Genomic DNA, 16,012 nt, shown 5'->3' with positions numbered 1-16,012 from the left:
TGTGAAACCGGTGGTGCGTACACAAATCTAGCCGCTTAACCAACTTTCTACTCAGACACAAGTCCATTGGGGCAGAAGTGCTTGCTTTCCACAGCTTTTTTACGTCACTTCCCTAAGCATGGTTCAAATGTTTTCAACTACTACTTTTAGTTATTAGTTAAATAATTTATAGGTTTTTCAGCTATACACTGACATAATTAACCAGGTCCAAAAAAATGTTAATAACTTAATTCAACTTTTGTTCTACTCATTTATACAAAATAACACTTTTTTTTTTTTTAATTAAACTTGAATTTCTCTATACGCCCTTCCTTCCGGTAAGCAGATTGTTAATTTAACCTGTAATAACTTACAATGGGCAACTTTTTTTTTTTTTTTTTAATTTCCCCATCTATCAACAGAACAGTGAAATGAGCAACTTGGGATATTAACAAGGCTCTTCAGAAAGAGGTGGATGGCCTTCAGGCACATGAAAAGGTAAAAATGCATTTTATCATAGTACGGTACTCCATGCAAGACAGAGCAGAGCAAGAATAATTGTCCAACGTAACATACTGCAGTTGTATACCCATATAAAGCCAGTGTCTTCCTGTTGTAAATGGAAATCAGGCCAATTTCTGCATCTATTTTATTATTTTTTTGTTAACTGTATGGTAACTACAAGTCTTGGGATGTGACTTAGTTTTAGACATGGTAAAGAATGAATGTAACACCTGCTCTGAGCCCATTCCTGCCAAGAGCTCATGCCTAAATATTATTACTTCATACAACACGGAATGAGCAAATTCATAAGCCCTGCTTAGCGAGGGCGGCCGTGACATCTTCAGCAAGGGTGGCAAGCTGGGGCGACTCGAGCAGGTTGATGCTTCCAGAGGATGAGACGTTGCTGAGTCTGCGTGGCGAAGCCACGCTGGACCTGCCTGGTGACTGCGTGATGATCTCGGCCCCGTGATCGACACGGGCTTTAGCGTGCTCTCTGAAGTTTAGCTTCTGGCTGTCAATCTGCTCCAAGAAAGCAAAGAATTTAATAAATTAAACATTCATCAAATTATAGATCATCGTTTGAGTCTCATTTTGTTTACTTTTAAGAACTCTTACAAGGATTGAAGCTTCTTCACTCCTTAGACTAATTGAAACTGAAGGTTTTTTCACCTTGTTTAATCTACATTGGCTTACTATGTTACATTCTCTTACTATTTCTGTCTCTGACAGACACCTTAATGAGCAGTATCGTTCCTAGCTGTATGAATTTAGCAGGCATTTTTATGGGCATTGTGATTTCCTTCTGAAAGCTGTTTTTTCAAATGTTTGTGGAGGGATCTTACTTTCAAGATGACTTCCTCGTATTTCACAAAGCAGTCCCATCCTCCAAGATACCCATACTACAAACTTATTGGACGATACCTGTGCTGTACAACAATCCCAAACAAGGTTTATCTTTAGGGGTAAGCCAGTGCACAAACAGCAGGACGTTCCACTTTAAGATTCACTCTCAGCTTAGATCTGGATGTGAGACTGGTCATGTCAAATTCCAAAAGGAGCTAATGGCACGTGAGTGTGCTCGAAGGAGAACAAACAGCTGCTTCCTACTCGAATCAGAGCCATCGCTGAGTTCACAGCTCTGATAATTTCCCTGGGCCAGGGGCACAGTGGTAGCCTTTTCTCTGATGGTCCTCCCCTTACCTTGACGTTACCACCGCCAGGTACGTGGTGGGCATTTTCCAGTGAACCAACTTTAGCCTGAGCTTTTTCTTTGAAATCCAGTTTCACGCTCTCAATTTTCACACGCCCACCTCCTACACAGAAAAAGGAAACACAGATTAAGAGGCTGGAATGGCTCAGGAGAAAGTCTGACTTGATGCACACGGGTCCACTCGCGTTACTTCCCTTTTAGTTGAGATCTAATGGTTTCAGAGAAGCACAGAATACCACGCTGCGTGTTCAGTAAAACAGAAAATCTTCAACACACATTCAAACTGTAAGCATGTGCTGCAGCTCTACTGATTTTCATGGGATTTAAGCATGTGCTTCAGTATTTTGCTGACTTCAGTCTGCATTTCAGTATCTTAAACTGACATTATGCCACAGCGGCATCCTTCCGCATTATTTTTTTATCGACTCTCTAAACTAGGTGGTCCCATTCCTTTATGTCTTTATGTATGTAGTTAAGAACGTTATTTTTATTACCAAAGTGTATTACTTTCTCTTGGACCATGAAAGAGAATGGTATCATCCATGATTTCTCGTTCACATAACAGAACCAGATCTTTGCTTTGTCCCACATCCCAGAAATTCCTACAATACCTGGTTTGTGGTGAATATTCTTGAGTGAGCCACACTTGGAAGTCACATGACTCAAGTCAATCTTCTTGGTTACAATTTGTACCTGTCAAAAGCACACACACACACATCAATTGCAGGAATGAAAAGAATAAAATAAAAAGCCAAGCCCTGCAGAGGAAGAGCCCAAGCCTCCACAAACCACTGGAAAAGGAGAGATGGTTAGTAGAAAACAGACCATGCCACAAAGGAGGAAACACCTGGATTAATACGACAAGCTTCCTTCTCACCTAGGGAAATGACAAAGCTGGGTTAAGCTTTACTATTAGCAAAACGAGGAGGACAAAAGCAGATCAGCTTGTGGGTTCTTTCTAAAATGTTTCTGAGCCTCCTCTCAGGGTGGATGCTCTGAAGCCCTGCATGCAGCAGGACCCATCCCTTTTGGTTCTGCTCTTGAATGTGCATCCTGGCAATGAGGAATAGTGCTGTTTTTTTCCTCTACCATCTGCTTTCTATTTTTCTGCATCTAAATACGGTATGCATTTCAGCTCAATCCACTACGGAGCGTCTGATGAATCCGCCAATGTGACTCCTGCAGCTGTACCTGAGCCGGCCAGCGTTCAGCCCGCCGGCTGGGTGGTGCTCAGCAGGTAGCAGTGGCACCGCTCCGCTCAGCCAGGCAGCAGCACAGGCCCCCTTCCCTCCTCCTGCTGCTCCATGCCCTGCTGCCTGCCGCGTTGCCATGACTGCGCTGAGCCCAGCTGGGGAACAGTTGCAGAGCGACACTCCTGCCTTGCTGCGCTCCCAGTAGCTCCCAGATGCGGCCTGCAATGGCAGCGGCTGTGTTAGCAGGTCTTCAGAAGCTGCAGCCCCTCCAGGCCAGACGAGAGCTCCAGGATGACTGCAGTGCCACTGGTTGCTCACATCACCAGCAATGACAGAAGCCAGCACTGGTGGCTGTACTGAATCTGTTCAGATGAGACGTGCCCGCAGTGTCAGCTCTTCCATCTCAGGGGAGATCATTTCCATCAGAGAAGTCAGAGCCGCCTTAAGCTGTTCCAGCGTGACTGCTAGAACAAACAAGTATCTGGTCAAACCCTGAGCAACCTCAGTTTGTTATACTGGAATAATGCTGTGGCATTAGCACTCAGCACATTGGCTCATCACACCCTCCTTCTGAGCTTTCTTTGTCCTTATGTTTTATTTTTCTTCTTCTTCCTCTCAGATTAGCTGAGGAGCGACTGATGCACTGGAAGATGCCCAGCTGTGAGGCTGGAGTCTCTCTGGAAATTACTTTCTTGGGCCATTCTCATGACAGGCTCTGAACCGTTTTGGCTCACACTGGACTTTTACTGCCAGCACCCTTGGGCATTTAGAGCTAATGCTTCTTTTCTCATTTCCTTTTCCTGTCCAAGTTCTGGAAATGCGTTGTGCTCTGGGGAGGAGGATCAGGAGGGCACCGCTGCCTACACAGGGCTCACAGGACTGCCAGACCAGACTCACACGTGAAACGGTAGCGAGAAGGAAAATAGTGCTCAGAGGAAGGGAGACAGAGGGAGCTGGCTGTGCAAGGTGGGTCACCACAGTGGAGATGCCTGTTCACGGGGGGTCTGTACTACTTACATTTCCTCCCCCGGCAGAGTGTTTGATGTTATCTCTGGAACCACACCGGGACTGAATATCGCTAAAATCGATCTTCTTGTTTAAAATCCTAACCTAAAAGGAATTGGAGGCAACTTACTATATACCATACACACACTCTATCAGGGTGCACGACGAGGGAGCCAAGGTCATTTTGCCTCCTCCTGGGACTCCTCCTGACGCTTGCGTTGAAATGTGAGAAAGTAAAACATGCCATTTTCTACACTGAGTATGCTAACACAGCACATGTGAACATACTATGCTGCTCTTTTTTCTGCCTCACCAAGTAGTGATGAAATACAGAGGGGAAAGTTTTTATACTGGGAGATATGAGAGGCAGCTTTTCCCTGAAAAGCTCAAAGAACTTCTTTCTTGCCTGGACTGGACATAGTCCATGGACAGCCTGTCCTAGGGTCTCTCTTAAGTGACGGCCAGTGTTTCTGCTGAACTGGCCACAGGAGAAGATGGAAACCCTCCTTCCCACAGCTCAGCACTCCAGCCTTCGATGCAGAAATCCCAGATCCAGCCAGCTCAGACACAGGTTGAAATCCTGAGGTATTTCGCCCCTCCTTCTGCCATGCAGCCGTAACAGCAGCTACATTCCTACAACAGACCTGAGAGCGTCCTGTGAAAGGACACTGACAAAATTAATTAAACTGAAGTCAGAACTCTCTACTGCTCACTCGCTTTACTGTCATTTACTAAAGGGCAATGCAGAAAACAACAGCATCTGGAAACCTATAGCGGCAATTGCTGCTGCTTGACTTCTGGTGCTGGCCATAAAGTTGGTCACAACAGCTTTCTGGTGCTGGCAGCACTGTGCTTCTCCCCCGTGCTCTTTGTTTCCAGCAGAACAAGTACCCGACTTTCCCTTGACGGTGCCAGCCTCCCTTTACAGATACCAGGAGCCCTCATTTTTTCTGTGTTACCTTAGACACAGACACGCTGTAGGCACAGGACAGGTCTGGGAGTGAGCTCTGCGAAGGGCAGGACAAGCTGTCCTGTGCTTGACTCCCATCTTGATCCCCATGTCAAAGCAGTTCCTCCACCTGGCAGAGCTCAGATGCCACCAGCGATTGTCCTCCCAGGGAATGATGTGCTGCTGGATGGCAGTTACCAGTAGGCAAGGACAACTGGGTGCAGGGCACACACCTGAGTGACACCACTTCCAGACTTCCTTCTGAGCAAGGGCAGAGGATTGTGCTCACTCGCATTAGGCTTTTCGGGGGTGTGAGAAGGCGTTTCTGGCCAGGGCTGCACCTGCTGCCTTTGCACCAGGAACTTTTACTCATGCAAAGAGTGCCACCTGTGCAGCATATTCATTCTCTGGGTTAAATATGAAGTCTTTATTCAAATTTTATGTTGGATTTTATTTATCTCTATGTTATTAATATACAATAGGAATTTACAGAAAGCCACAGAATTTTGATTTTGGGTATTAGCTATTCATTTTGCTAAATGGCACTTGTAGAGCCTTGGCTGACATATTTCTCAGCACAGTCCTGTTGGCTGCTGTTGTAGGTAAACCTACAGTGACTAACCGATATGGAGATAGAGGGACAGATCCACCAGAGTACCTTATTGCAGCCTCTTACCACTCCAGGAACACAATGCAGCTACACACCAGCTGAAGGGATCAGAGGGAGGAAGAACCACCCTGTGCAGTCTCTGCTTCCTGGCTTCAGGTCCTGAAACTGCCCCAAGCTCCCTGATAAATCCAAGACAAATCAGTCCTTTCTTGCCTCACCTCTCCAAACTAGGAAAATACTATTTTCCCCCCTTACAGGGATATCATATTTTGCAGCTCCTGGCTCCTCCAGTGGGGACAATGTCACATCTAGATACCAAGTCAAACCCTCTGGCACCAAGCACCTGGAATGCACTCTTGACTTAAGCCCAGTACACCTCAAGAAGAAATTTTCAGAGGGCCACACTTAACAGCTAATGTGAAGAATTTCTTCACAGCAAGCTGTTCCACAGGTCCCCTTCATTACATGTAACATAACCACTACACCAGTCAAACCATTAGGATGTTAAGTGTTCTCTGGCTTTAACTGGCAAAGGTCTGCAGTGATGGCATTCTCAGCAAGAAAAGTGATGACAGCACCAGAAAACTCCACAACTGGTAGGTCACCTTCAGAAGGGCATCTTCAGCTGGCAAACTGATTTCTGTCTTTCTCTCTCCCATCTGCTTAATCCGTCCAAGTAAAACAACCTACATTGAAACATGAAGGCAAACGCCTTTGGAGTTTCATGCTTGCGCTTTCTCTCAATATTCTATGTTTAAAAATGTACCCCAGTACTATACAAGACAGGTGTCACATCAGTTACAGAGGCACACGTCAGATGTGCAGTCAGATCTGGCTCCCAGAGAGCTTCGGGCCAGAGACAACTGGGCAAAACAGAACGCCTTCCTAGCACTTTCCGAGCACATCTCTCCGCGATGGATCAGCAGCACCTCTTGGCAATGGCCACAGGGATGCATTTGCTCTGAAAATGCTGACTTAGGGGTCACGACAAGACCTCAGTGCTGTGCACTGGGGGCCTGTAGCTTAAAATGGAGCCAAAGCAAGGTGAGAAGTTGAAAGGGTGCCTTTGATCGAGTGCCTAAAGGTTGATTTGCACCCGGAAGTCTGGCAGTTTATGAGTCTCATGGCCCATGGACCTGGCTAGCAGATACATAAAGGACCAATCATCTCAATTATCCTCTCTGTCTCACTGGGTGAAACGTGCCCCTGTGTAGACAGGCCAGCAGGAGACCTATGTATCCTTTACATCCTGTGCTGAGGGCTGAAGTGAGCCGAGTGATGTGGATGTGTTGTGCTGGTCATCTGGCACAGGGAGGAACTGCACTGATCCAGGTTTTCCCAGATGATCTGCTGCTCTCTTTCCTAGAATATATCAATATCCCTGCACATATTTAAATCATGACTGCCTTCTATAACGAAGTGTTCCACAAAGTAATGGAGCCTTCTTTCCTATAGATTAAGTCTTTATACTGCTTAATCCCTCCATCCTACATTCTTCAGCAAGCCCTATCCCCTCTTGCCAGCAGAAATCTCCCAAGCCTTCTCCCAGGGTGGGCAAACAGAAGCCAACACACAACCAGCCAGCAGTTTGTTGTCTCTGATTGTGGAGAAGGGCTGAGTTATCACTGCCTTTACCCCAATGACAGTGTTAACGCTGAGCGTTTCGCACCCATCAACAACTATCACCCAGCTTGGAGGGATCGCCTGTGTTTGTAACCACTGCTCCCTTGCCAGCACTGGTTGAAATGGGCCAACAAGTTACAAATGAGTCGAGGAAAGCTGAGACTGCCAGCCAGACAGCCTGACTGCACAAGCTTTGTTTCCTTTGAGAAATCAGTCTGTAAACATGAGAGGGAGAGTACCAGAGAGGGACAGGAACTATTTAGGCTGAAGAGAAACTTTGGCTTGCAAACAAAGAGTGTAAACTGACTGTGAATTATTTGAAGCTGGAATATAGAGGGAAATTTCTAACTGTCAGAGCAGGGAGGCTCTGGAACCGCCTTCCAAGGGAACACAGCTATGATAAGAAAATGGTAAACTTTTATGACGGCACTCGATGAAAGGAATTAGATGATGCGGCTGCCTGCAACAGAGACAGCATGAACACCATGCCTCACCAGGAAGGTCTCTGTGTTCCTGAATGTCTATGTACATTTTGCGTAGGGGTGGAGGTGTGGTAGGGATGTACATACACACACTTCAGTTGTGCGGCACATTAAACGAAAGATCAAGCCTGCTCATGCTCTCATTCAGGAAAGGGAACATTTTAGGCTGTGGCAGAAACAAAACTGCTTTCTACTCACACTCACTAAACGTCCCAACAAGATAATGTCCTGACAAACTCTCTTATAACCCTTGCACTGACCTGCCAGTCTGAAATGAGTACATTCTCTTCTGATCTGATGCTGGTTTGGCCAGGTATGCTGGCCAGGGCCTGGAAGTCAGTATTTTGATCGGGATCACGCTGAGGTTCCTCAGCATTTGTCATATCCATGTGAAGTTAAACCACAGTGGAAAAAATAAGCCTTACAGACAATGCTGGGTTTATTCCACAAAATCACATTGGCCAAGGAAAAACTGGCCTCTGTCTGAAGCTCTGACAGTCCGACAGACCTTACCCCCACTCTGTGCTCCGATGAATCCTCAGCAATGGTGCAGAATCGAAGGCCAGGGCAGACTGTGTGCCAGCGTGGACACTGTATAGCCTCACCGACTCAACACTACTTCTGGGTAACCCCCAGCATGAATCAGACACCGTTCCCCAGTACCTTCTGAGCTGTTGGAATGCTATCTGTCAAAGTACTGGGAGACGCAGGGCGTTTATGGGTAACCTGCTAGGAAACCAAGCATTGAAGGTATTATTGTCAGAGCACATTCAGATGAGGCACATATGGATCTGCACTCAGCGGGGTAAGCTAACTCCCTTCCTACACGTCGTGGCCTGACTGGCAATCTAAACAGGTAGGCGCTGTGGTCCAAGGGCAACATCTACACTAGACCAGAGGGGATGTTTTTGGGTTAACCTGGCTGACATAAGGAGACAGGCTAGCAATACCTGTGGATCTCCCAGTCAGATATGTGCCTTCCTAAGGCTGTTCACAGAAAGTGAATTTGGATTTCAAAGTCTTTAGGTACAACAGTCTCCAGCACAGGGGCCCTGAGCAGGCCCTCCTCTGTCCGTACTGCACCACTGGGTTCCAGATGAGCAGAAATTTGTAGAAACACTGAGTGGAAGGCAAAGAAATGCAAGAGAGAATTTAGTTCAGCTGCACCTCGCTGCTAAAGAACATCAATGACTGAAAACTGTTTATGAAAGAGAAAGAATTATGTTCCACTGCTGCCTAGAATCATTCAGTTGGGCTGCTTTTCACAAGAGGGAAAGCCCCTAACTTAGCAGCATCTGGGTAGAGAATCCATAACCAGCTTCCCCCCATGGCTTACTACGCTGGCACGCACCAAAACAAAGATACTTGAAGCACAAAAATGGTGATGCTGATGAAATTACAGGCTCTGAATATATTTTCCAATAAGCTGATGATTTATGTTCTCCCTGCCTTGTTATTACGGCCTCTGAGAAAGCTCTACCACAAACACTGTGCCTAAAAGCATTTAAAAATACTCTAGCTTGGCTCCACTTCCCGTTTGAACATGCTGCGGGGCTGTGATATTGGGAAAAGCTCCCAGACTCCTAACAACTTATCAAAAAGGGCAAGTTCCTCCTACCTGCCACAGCATCACAGTAATTTGACACAGCTACTATTTCGGTGTTTGGGCTCCTGGTTAACACAGGGATCGAGCGAGACAAGAATTGCTCTTGCATAGGAGGCAAGGTTAAGGTTAAAACCTGATTAGAATCAAGAGGCAGTTCTGAGTGCTTCCAAATCGATATGCTGCCAAGGACAGATGATACTACAGCGTTCACGCTCCTGGCAGAGGCCACAGGTAGAGGAAAGGGAGGGGAAGGGTATTTATTTGGCCTAGCAAAGCCCTTGAAAAGAAAAAAACCTGTGCCTCAGACTTTCTACATCTACCAACAGAGCTGGTGATCACGTTCAGCCTTTGCACTCCTGAAATTACTGGCCACACACACTAGTGAAGCTGCCAGCCTACAGGCTACTGAGATTCAAAATAAAAGACTGCGCTGGACATCGCGTGGACAAAATAACGCACTGTCCTCATCTTGCTCTTAGCAAAGGGTGAACAAGACAGGTTCCTTTTGGACTTTTAAAAACATACCCAGAGGCAGACACTGAGCACGTAATATTTCAACCTGAACAACTGAATTGTGAAACAATTACGAACAGCTGAAAATAGGTCCTTTCAATGGGAAGCATCCGTAAAATAGAAGAGACGTCTTGCCATCAGCCACGTCTTTAATACTTGCATAGGACAATGATGGCTGATTTACAAGCTTCTTTCAACCTATTTGCAAATCACTGTATTCACCTAATTAATAAGGTGGCTACACTGAACTTGCCATGTTCCTATCAATAAAGGGAAAAAGGCCTACAGAGAAACACCGAGAGGCTTTGCATGACTGTGCTGGGAAATACAAAGTGAAACGATCACTTTCCACGCCAGAGAGTTTACAGTCAAAAGACAACAGCTGACTTCAGCAGACAGCTCAAGGAAGTGCAAGACCCACATCAGGTGAATGGTAACACGTGTTCTGTGATCACACTCCTCACTAAATCTGGAGAGCTGATCAAAAGAACAGTAAAGAAATTGAAGGAGATTCAGGCACACCAAATAAAAAAGATCCTAAGAGCTCGATTAATGCAGCTGAAACACAGGATCTTTGTTTTAGTACTCCCTTATACAGAAAAACGACCAAATTGATTTTGCTAAACTACAGAGTTTGATACTTAAATTTTAGAGGCAACAGTCCCTACTCATGGAAAGAGTACTAATAGCTTCAAATATCAAGTGTTGAGCATCAAGGATAACAGTTTTCAAATCGGGTTCCATATGTTTGAGTCATTACGTCTGGATTTTCTTTACTCCAGCATCATGGAGAAAATCAGGCTGTTCAGTTCAAGTTTAAAAAAATATCTTGTGTTTTTCTCTTTACACAAGCTGGCTTACCCAAAGTTCAGCAGATACGTCCCTTAGCATCTCTTTTTATTGTTCAACTCCAAATTTCCAAGATAAAAATTGAGGTTTTTATCTTTTCCTTTCACATCTCTCAAAATAAACTCTTTTTCTCACCTTTCCGTGCAAGACAAGACACTATTATATGACTAAACAGCTCTGATCCGGATTATGTATCGCCTGAACATCCTTCCTAAAAGAACAACCTTCCCCATTTTATTGCCAAAATCTAGACTATAAGTTAGAGCTCAGCTGAAAATGCCTCCTCTGCTGAACTTGCTGCTGGGATGACTCAGACTTTCACACAATTTATGTCCTGGTAATTTCAGAAAAATACTCCAGAAAAAACACAGCTTCTCCCCTTGCTATTAACAAAAGAGCAACAACGTATGGTATGTCACAGCCGCAATTTGTCTCCTCTAAATTTACCCAGCAAAGAGTTGGAACCGGTCGCTTAAGCTGCCGCTGTAGTCGGTGGAAAGATTCTGAATCCTCTGGAAAGTGGTACCTTCAACTCTAGCTAGACAGATGGAACACATCCCATCCCACCGGCAGAAACTGCTGCGCTTCTGCCAACTGCCTTCCCAAGAGGGAGAAGCATCGGCTTACGGCTACTGTGGTGGTGGTGGTTTTGTTACTGGTTAGAGCCCCCCCAGACAGCTTGCGGCCCTCCTGACTGTGGTTCACGGATTGCCCGCAACGAGCACGACGCACGCTTTACAGGTTGCTGAAGCACGGCAGTGATGTTACTCTGTCCCAGCCACGCAGAAAGCAAATGTCACATCTGGATAGAAAATCCCAATTTCCTGCTCATTTCTACCAACCAAACACCTTTTCTCAAAGAAACTTTCTGAAACTTGCGAGAGCCTGGCAATGATTGCTTCGTTTTTCTACAATATCAGCCAGGAAGAAGGATCTTGCTTTTTATCCAGAATAATTCAAGGCTTAACTGTACAGACTGTACTTGGGCAAGCCTTCCACTAAATGAGTGCAGCCTGAACACAGGAGCTGCAAGATGTTATTGCTATACAATCTGCAATGATCAGCCAACATTCTAAATTTCAAAAACTTAAAAATTATGGTTTGCAGCTGTGACAGAGTTTTGAAGGTGTGCTTGAAACTCCTAATTTCTCTGTGCATTGGTAGATCTGCAGTTAACAAGGGATGACTTAGTTTCTCATTTTCAGTCCAGAACAATTCCCTTCAAACGTCTTGCAAATCGAAAAAAAATGGGAATATATAAAGGAAGCAAAAGCAGACTGACAGAGATGAATTTATCTTACAGTTATGAACTGTTGACTTGATAAATGCACAAACTTATTGCAATGAATGCAGCTAACAGGGTGGAAACAATTGCCTTCCAGTCTCTCATTAGCTAAGTAGTTTAACGTCAATCCATATCTCTCTGTACAGCTGCCTCCTGTGGCTCTGGCTGGGGAAAGCACCAAAGCTTGAACCTTAAAAGCTCATTTATGTTCCTCACTGTCCTGAGCAGAGACATTCTCTTAACTTGGGCCAAAGTGGTTTTGGCTTAGTTATGCTGCAGATCACAATGGATTGGAGAAAAATTGCATGATATGTGAGAAGGAGATGAGAGACAGAATGGGACCCAGCAACAGCTCAGGTAGCACTTTTTGTTGGGTCTATATTCTCCACTACCTTTTAGGACACTCTTCATCAGCCAGTGAACTGATAACACATAATCTAGATCTTCAGATTAATTTCTGGGCTGTCATCAATTTTCATAAACATGGTGCAAAGACATGTGAAACAGGATGAAGCGGACTTATAAGATGCCATCTCAAGGGGAACTTTCTGAATACCCTTTTGACCTGCAGTTCTCTCCTCTCTTGGTGGGCCACCAGACCCGTCTGTCTCTGCACTGACTTTGCAACCTGGCAGGCTGTAGCTGAGACAGGGAACACTTCAGGAGCCTACTGTTCTCTGCAGACTGGGTCATAAATTGTGATGATGGGGGTATGGGGGGGGTAGCTCTCCTGCCAAACTGACTTTGAAGCTAACAAAATATTGTGCAAAGACAACGACAGATATCCATGAAAGCCTCCTCCTCTGCCCAGCTCTGAGATGTCTTATCCCTCCGTGTGCCAATTTATTTTATCATCTAATGCAGATGCCTATTCTCCTTGCCAGCATTTTTGTGGTTTCCGGACAGGTTCTAGTGAATAGTGGTGTCATTCATTTATTCAAGACTTTCTGATCCATAACTAATTGTACTTTGTTTTCTACAGTTTAGGGAAGAGGGCGAAGTTCTTCCTTAATCTTCCTAAATACTTTCAAGGGAAACTTCATTCTTCAACATGGCTTAGGTATTTCATTTTTCTGTGTCATCTTACTTCTTACAAGGTGCCTGGCTGTTACTATAGCTAGTGATAATATAAACCTCATGCATGGCATTCTAGTCTGAGCAGCTCCATTTACTTTGATGAAGCTATTCTGATTCGCATCCACTGGAGTTCTTGCACACGGCTGAGTTTTAAAGTATACATTTTAAGATTAAAGTAAAAGAAATCTAGGTTGGCTTTATCTTTGGTTGCTGGTCTATGATTCTTTATAAACACTCTGCCTGGTCAGTAAGGAAGAGATTCAACTGGTGCACTTTTGTACTCTGATACGGTACAAACCACATCCATAGACAGAATTTCACGAAGAAGAAAAAAAAAATCTGAACGGAAAAGAAAAACCCCACTCTTGGCATCTGAAACAGATTTCCAACCCTTTCTCCCAGTTCCCCCATGCTTCCCTTGGGCTGTCTGAGATATAACAGATGCAAACGGGTTACTTTTGAAAGCACAGCATTTCCTCCACAGCTGATGCGGTGCGAAAATCCATCTGAAGCCCAGCAGACGTACCCATGAGCGAGTCGCCTCTGAGCTTTGCCAAGAATGATACATTTCACCATACTCTACTCTAAAGAGAAAACCAGACGACCACCTACTGGCTGCATCACAGAGCGGCAAAGCCCTCATTTCTCCAGACTGCACACCACCACTTACACACTCCTCACGCCATCTATTCCTAGTAGGAGCTCAACACGGTGCAAAGTTAGCTTGCTGCTTCCCCTAGAAGCATGCTCTTTCTCCCCCCCAACCTTTCAGGTGGAGTGATTTCTCTCCCCTTCTTTGTTTCTGAGGCTGGCAAGTCAGAGCTGAACTAAAATCAGTCTGCTGTCTGATGAGCTTTTGATGAAATTCAAGGCTGAAGCACTGCATTTCTTGATTTATTTAGCATTCAAACATCCCCTGCTTCCTCAGTTCTGCACCTCAGCCTCTGGCAGTTTCAGAGCACAGCTGCTTTCTCTAGGACAGCTGTAAGCTAAGAAAAGACCTTGCGCTAGGTTCAGATATGCCTCTGGTAAAGGACAGTCTGTCTCCAAATGACACTTTTGGGCTGCATATCTGTGCTCCTGTAGTGATTTGCATGTCATGTTTATGTACTTAACTTGCCCAGATATACGCTGGCTTTTTGTCTGCTTGTTTTTCCTGCGGCTATTGCTATCAGCACTTCCATCCAGTTCAGGTTATAAAACTTGAGCAGCTCTCTGTTTGTTTCCTGCATCTTCACTAAACGCAGCTAGCAGACAACAGCTCATTTCAGCCAGTGCAGTATTTGCCACCAGACATTAAAGAAGCGAGCAGATGCAAGGAAATTCAATTATCTTTCATGTGTTCCTCTTACAGATCCTATAAAATTCAACTGCAGGAACTGGAAAAGAACTAATCCTAAAACCTCTTGTCTAGACTGAGCAACCATGGCATAAAGGAGACAAAGGAAAAACTCAGTGAGTCTTTCTTTGCCCAACCTGCAGCTCGGTGGCCACATATGGCTGGGAATTAAAAAAATGCTTTAGCTTCAGTGGCACTATGTCCACACAGCAGATTTCCCCTGTGACTTCTGAAAGAGTGAAATGCCAACTGCTGTGCCGTTCTTCACTACCCAGCAAAGACTCTGCACGACTCTCTAGAACTGCTAAGGAAACGTAGCTGTCTAGGCATGGTGTTCACAAAGAAATACAATTTGCTGTGGCCCCCTGGTCTTGTAGGGTTGTTACAGTCCACAGAGAGTAGCAGGGAGGAGGACAACAGGCTAACGTGGTGCTGCTTTCAAGCCCCATGTCCAGCAGCTGGGCTTGTTATGGGGAACACTAATCCAGATGCACGGTCTGAACTTGTGTTCCAAGCCTCCTGGAGCCCCTGCGCACCCTGACCATCTGCTACACAATATGTCAAATGGGAGCTGAACTCCTTCCAAAATAATTACATAGACACCTATCAAAATAAAGGCAGAAGAACCTTTGCCGAGGCATTTTCTTCTCGACTTTATCTGAGTAACTGGCTACTGTCCCAATCCTGGAAAGCACTGAAAGTGTTAATTTACCATGAAAACAGTATCAACGCCTGAGAGACACCTTACTGTTTATTAGATGAGCCTGTTGTTTTTTTCCTCTGGAAGACCTGCAGTAGGCACAGGGTTGCAATGTTAAGTTTTGATCCAATTTATTATTGTTTTCTGAGAAAGCATCTGGCAAACCTCACTGTGCGGTATGTTCCACTCTGTATTTCAAAATTCATGTGTGTATATAGATAGATATATATATATATATATATAAAAGCATCTTATCTGGAAACACTGTGCAGCCCAGCTTTCTGGAATGTCTTGTTTTCAGGACAGCTGAATAGGGGAGCATGTTATCTGCCCTGATGTCCTGTTCCTGGAGGTAGTTGAGAAGTGAACCTTTCACAAAGCACTCCCACTGCCACTGCTGTAACTCAGCAATCTCAGGGAAGTAAGAGGGAGCTGAGGTACCAGGTGTTTTTGTCATGGGGTTGTGGCCAGAATCAATATGAAATGCACAGGTACTTTTTACAAAAAATAAATCAACATAACTGTTTACACCCACAAGACGGAATTGTCCATATTTCTAGCACAACTGTTGGCAAGCCATATTCTTTTTACTCATTCAGCCTTTTTGCTTCTAAATAAAATAGGATTTCTTACAAGTTATAAATGGTTTTTTTTTAAAACATTAATAAAATAGATTGCTTCATTCTGTAAGCTAGAAAAATAGTTCTTCTAAATAGAAAGACAAATTGCTTGGACATAATTTTGGCTTTTAATGCCATCTGTGTTAGCATTTCTGCATTGCCCAAAAATGAGAGAAGGCTATTCCAGCTCTGGCCATAGCTCTGCTTGGTGGAGCATCAAGCAGAGACTCTTCAGAGGAAGGTATAAATACCACAGCTCAGGAAGATTTCTGGTACTTCCTATCTGATCTTTCCTCAGTCTCCAAAAGCTTCTGCTTAGCTTAAAAGCCTACATGTTTACTATCCTTTCCAAAGTTTGGTTGTCTGTAGTAACAGAGGATTCTGCTACCCTTCACACACGTGCAGTCTTTAGCCGAAAGCAATCCTCACCACAATGTGCTTCATTGCATAACTCTGCAAGGTACGAAA

At 44.7% G+C, this 16,012-nt stretch overlaps 1 protein-coding gene across 19 annotated transcripts in view; it reads right to left on the bottom strand.

Annotated features, from left to right (window-relative positions):
• Nucleotides 1-786: 786 nt before the first annotated feature.
• The window catches only part of MAP2 (microtubule associated protein 2), a 66,967-nt gene continuing 51,741 nt past the window's right edge, over nt 787-16,012 (bottom strand). For 11 of the 19 annotated variants that reach the window (XM_086616085.1, XM_086616080.1, XM_086616081.1 and 8 more), the window contains 3 exons: nt 2,305-2,386; nt 1,684-1,796; nt 787-1,002 (listed from right to left, as the gene is read on the bottom strand). In XM_086616085.1, coding sequence (XP_086472211.1) covers nt 787-1,002; nt 1,684-1,796; nt 2,305-2,386 — 411 coding nt within the window. Of the gene's footprint in view, nt 1,003-1,683; nt 1,797-2,304; nt 2,387-3,903; nt 3,997-16,012 lie in introns of all 19 variants that reach the window. The other 8 variants (XM_086616076.1, XM_086616077.1, XM_086616075.1 and 5 more) reach the window with 1 other exon arrangement.

Source organism: Tauraco erythrolophus, chromosome 8 (assembly GCF_009769465.1).
Source record: "Tauraco erythrolophus isolate bTauEry1 chromosome 8, bTauEry1.pri, whole genome shotgun sequence".
NCBI lineage: Eukaryota > Metazoa > Chordata > Aves > Musophagiformes > Musophagidae > Tauraco > Tauraco erythrolophus.
Note: the sequence above shows the minus strand (reverse complement) of the source record. Positions and strands in the feature narration are given on the sequence as shown.